This window comes from Erigeron canadensis, chromosome 4, assembly GCF_010389155.1.
Source record: "Erigeron canadensis isolate Cc75 chromosome 4, C_canadensis_v1, whole genome shotgun sequence".
Lineage (NCBI taxonomy): Eukaryota > Viridiplantae > Streptophyta > Magnoliopsida > Asterales > Asteraceae > Erigeron > Erigeron canadensis.
Genome location: NC_057764.1, coordinates 25,901,257 through 25,904,519, shown reverse-complemented (window position 1 = coordinate 25,904,519; position 3,263 = coordinate 25,901,257). Strand labels below are relative to the sequence as shown.

General features: G+C 31.8%; 1 protein-coding gene across 1 annotated transcript; it reads right to left on the bottom strand.

The window, feature by feature from the left end:
- Positions 1-654: 654 nt before the first annotated feature.
- On the bottom strand, positions 655-2,381 carry LOC122597752 (WRKY transcription factor 22-like). Its single transcript, XM_043770321.1, has 3 exons — positions 1,870-2,381; positions 1,403-1,513; positions 655-1,089 (listed from the first exon to the last, which is right to left on the bottom strand). The coding sequence occupies exons 1-3, from the start codon at positions 2,289-2,291 to the stop codon at positions 738-740; spliced, it is 885 nt and encodes a 294-aa protein (XP_043626256.1). The 5' UTR covers positions 2,292-2,381; the 3' UTR covers positions 655-737.
- Between the last annotated feature and the right edge of the window lie 882 nt (positions 2,382-3,263).

Below are 3,263 nucleotides of genomic sequence, written 5' to 3'. Positions count from 1 at the left end.
TACATCTCAATCTTCTCCATATACCGTCAAAGACGGTATTAAAACCATAAACCTATAAAAAACGACATTGAGAGTTACTTTTATATATACTCAACTCTAACTATAAATAAAACTTATTTCTCCGTATAAGAAAACCCAAATCTTGAGAATAGTTTATCATGTTGTTGAATTCAAATGTAAGACCTTTAAATCTTAAATTATTTAAATACCAATTTAGTTATTCATCATCGGCCATATTCAAATGGGAAATGATATTTGTATCATCAATTACGTGCACTTGTAATACATAAAAAAATATATATATACAAATATCACTTCCCAAATCAAATACCTCAAGCAGGCGATCAAGCTTTTAAATTGATACAAGTATACATATTCCAAAATATGTTATATGTACAAAGAGTAAAGCTCAACGTACCACAAACGATACTTTAAGCATCATGTTAGACAAAAGCCAAATTCACTTTACCCAACGGCCCGTCACTCTTTAAAAGTAGAAAAGCCAAAAAGAGAATATAATACCCTTTCCAATACCCAACTTATTAAATCCAAAATTATTACAACCTCAAAAGCACTAAGTACAAGTTAGTGTATGCATAGTTACTCTGGATTTAAAAACTCCTGCTCTGGTAAAAAAACTTTAAAAGAGTCAGCGAAACAAAACGCGTATAATCTCATAAACATGACATCACTAAAAAAAAGGTCAAATGTTTCAAAAAGTCAACTATCGCCGGAAATCAATCTCCGGCAGCTGAACCCACCAGCTCATCCAAACTATCAAAAAAATCGCCGGAGATATCAAAGTTGATATCATCGTCGTCGGTGTAACTATCTTTTTCATTTTCTTGTATTTTTTCCAGTGCCGGAGATAAGGCGGTTGCCGGAGAAATGGGTGATGAAGGGGTTGGGTCGTCGCCGGAGGTGGTGGTTTTGTTCCGTGAGGTGCCGGATAAAGAGTTCCGTTGCGACGGAATTGGGTGGTTGTGTTCGCCGGTGTATGTAATGATTAACATACCCGGGTCGGATCTGTTTCGCTCCACTTGTTTTCGGGCTAAACAACCTTTTGATGTGCTACATTTGTAATATCCCCTGTTTTTAAAAAAAAAATAAAAATAAAAAATCAATATCTCAATAGTTTAATTTAAGTAGAAAAAATTGATTTGTTTTATGTTTTTAACCACAAATTATTTTATAGCTTTATTATTTTTAAGGAAACAAAATAATGACAAACAATAACAAGTAGTACAAATTTGCATCCAGATTAACTTTTTTTACTTTTACTAATTTTGAGGTGCAAAGGATTTATGGAATTTTTACAAGGTTTTAAAAAATAATTAGATTAATATTTGAAAAAATAGCAAATATTCAAGAAAAAAGTAATAAGAAATTAATTACTACAAACCTTGGGTATGGAGATCCTTTAATGGGTTTTTGACCATATTTTCTCCAGGACCATAAATCAGAAGATTGTCCTTCAGCTGGCACTTGGCATACATTTTTAATTTGATTTTTCCTGTAAATATACAATCAAATATTTAGAAAATATACATATTAATAACCCTATTTATATAAGATCTCATAGTTATGATTCTGACAATTATTTTTGGCAAAAATACATAGAACCAAATATAGCTCAATTTACTGCATGTGGGTATCTCCCAAAATTTATATTCATCATTCACACAACCTTTAAATACAAAAATAATAATTAAAAGAAGTAACATATTTATTTTCAACAAAAAACAGACTTATTGCGTGGATTCAAAATCATTGTGATTCAGGGGTATTTCATAAATCCAAGAAACACAAAAACACACTGATAAACTGATGGAGCTAAAGTGTAAAAAAAATAAAATAATTTTTTTTTACCTTTTCTTGAACTTTGTTGTACTTTGTGCATGAAGATTTGTACATTTAGATATGCCAAAAGACTCTTGCTTTCCTTGAAACTGTTTCTCTTGTTGCTGATGATGATTATATGAAAGATCCTGTAATCCACCAAGAACAGAAAGGGGTGAGATAGGGAAACTTTGAGGAGAAGGGGGTGGTTTTTGTAAATTTGGAAAGTTAAGGGGGTTATACAAATCTTTCAACAATTGTTCAATGCTATTGTTATCATTTGTTTTTGGTTGATGATGATATAGATCTGGGAAAAAACTTGTATAATTGTTTTCTTCATAAGAAGTTGACTTTTGTTGGCTTTTGGTGGTGGTGGTGGTGGTGGAGGTGGAGGTGGAGACGGCGGAACAACAGCCTCTGACCACCGCATGAAGGTCCCAATCGGCATCCATGTGTAGATTAGATATAGAGAGGAAATATAGAGACAAAAGAAGGCGCTGACTTTTGATAGTGAGAGAAATGAGGTTGTTTGTGTGTGTGTGTGTCAGATAATATATTGTGTGTAGAAATGGATTAAGATTTTACAACTTTAATATTGTAAAAAGTAATGCCTAAAAAGTCTAAAGATTATTAAAGTATTTGACTAATATAAATAAAAATTAATTTACCGTCTTAAGCAAGAAATTACATATTAGTTGGTGAGAAGTTGTCAATGATGCAGAGTCGGAGCCAGAATTTCATGTTGAGGGAGGTTCAATCATATTTTTTTTCCCGATCATTGTTACAATATAATATGAAAGACATAATCGTTTAATACAATGTTAAGTGAAATAGAATTTTATTGCAATGTTTTAATTTTATGGACCAAATGTAAAGGTTTTACCTGAACTGTCATAACTAGTATTTATACAATATAATGTGAAGGTTTTATCTGAAGTCTTAAGTTTGATCCTTATAGATGATAAACCTTGGTTTTTCTCTCTGAATATTTATAAGTATCCATGGTCAATATCTCATTGTATATGGTACATTGGTACGTGCAAGACTTCATCATTATACGGTGAGATTTTCTTAATGTCATATACCAACTGAATGTTCAGAAAAAAATAGGTGAGTATTTTTAGGTGTTACTAGCCAAACACTTCTCGGGCTATATAAGTATATGTTAAAGGGAACTTTTGGAAAGTCGTTGTGGTGATGTTGGTAGCGATGTAACGAAAATGGTGGTGGTTGCGGTGACGAGTAATGTAGGCTATTGATGTAAAAGTAACTAATGTAGAAGGTGATTATATAATTGTTTTAAGAGTCAAGAGATAAATTACTTCATTAAGTTAGGTTAATTTAAAAACATCACGTAAGGAGGTAGGCGGCGGGGTAATAATAAGTCATGAGTATTTTAATCTTTTGTATTACTTGTCCTTAAA

Coding starts and splice junctions, on each gene's coding strand:
- LOC122597752 (XM_043770321.1), bottom strand. CDS start 2,291: ATGGATGCCGATTGGGACCTTCATGCGGTGGTCAGAGGCTGTTGTTCC. Junction 1,514..1,869: donor ACAACAAAGTTCAAGAAAAG/GTAAAAAAAAAT, acceptor GTATATTTACAG/GAAAAATCAAATTAAAAATG. Junction 1,090..1,402: donor AAAGGATCTCCATACCCAAG/GTTTGTAGTAAT, acceptor TTTTAAAAACAG/GGGATATTACAAATGTAGCA.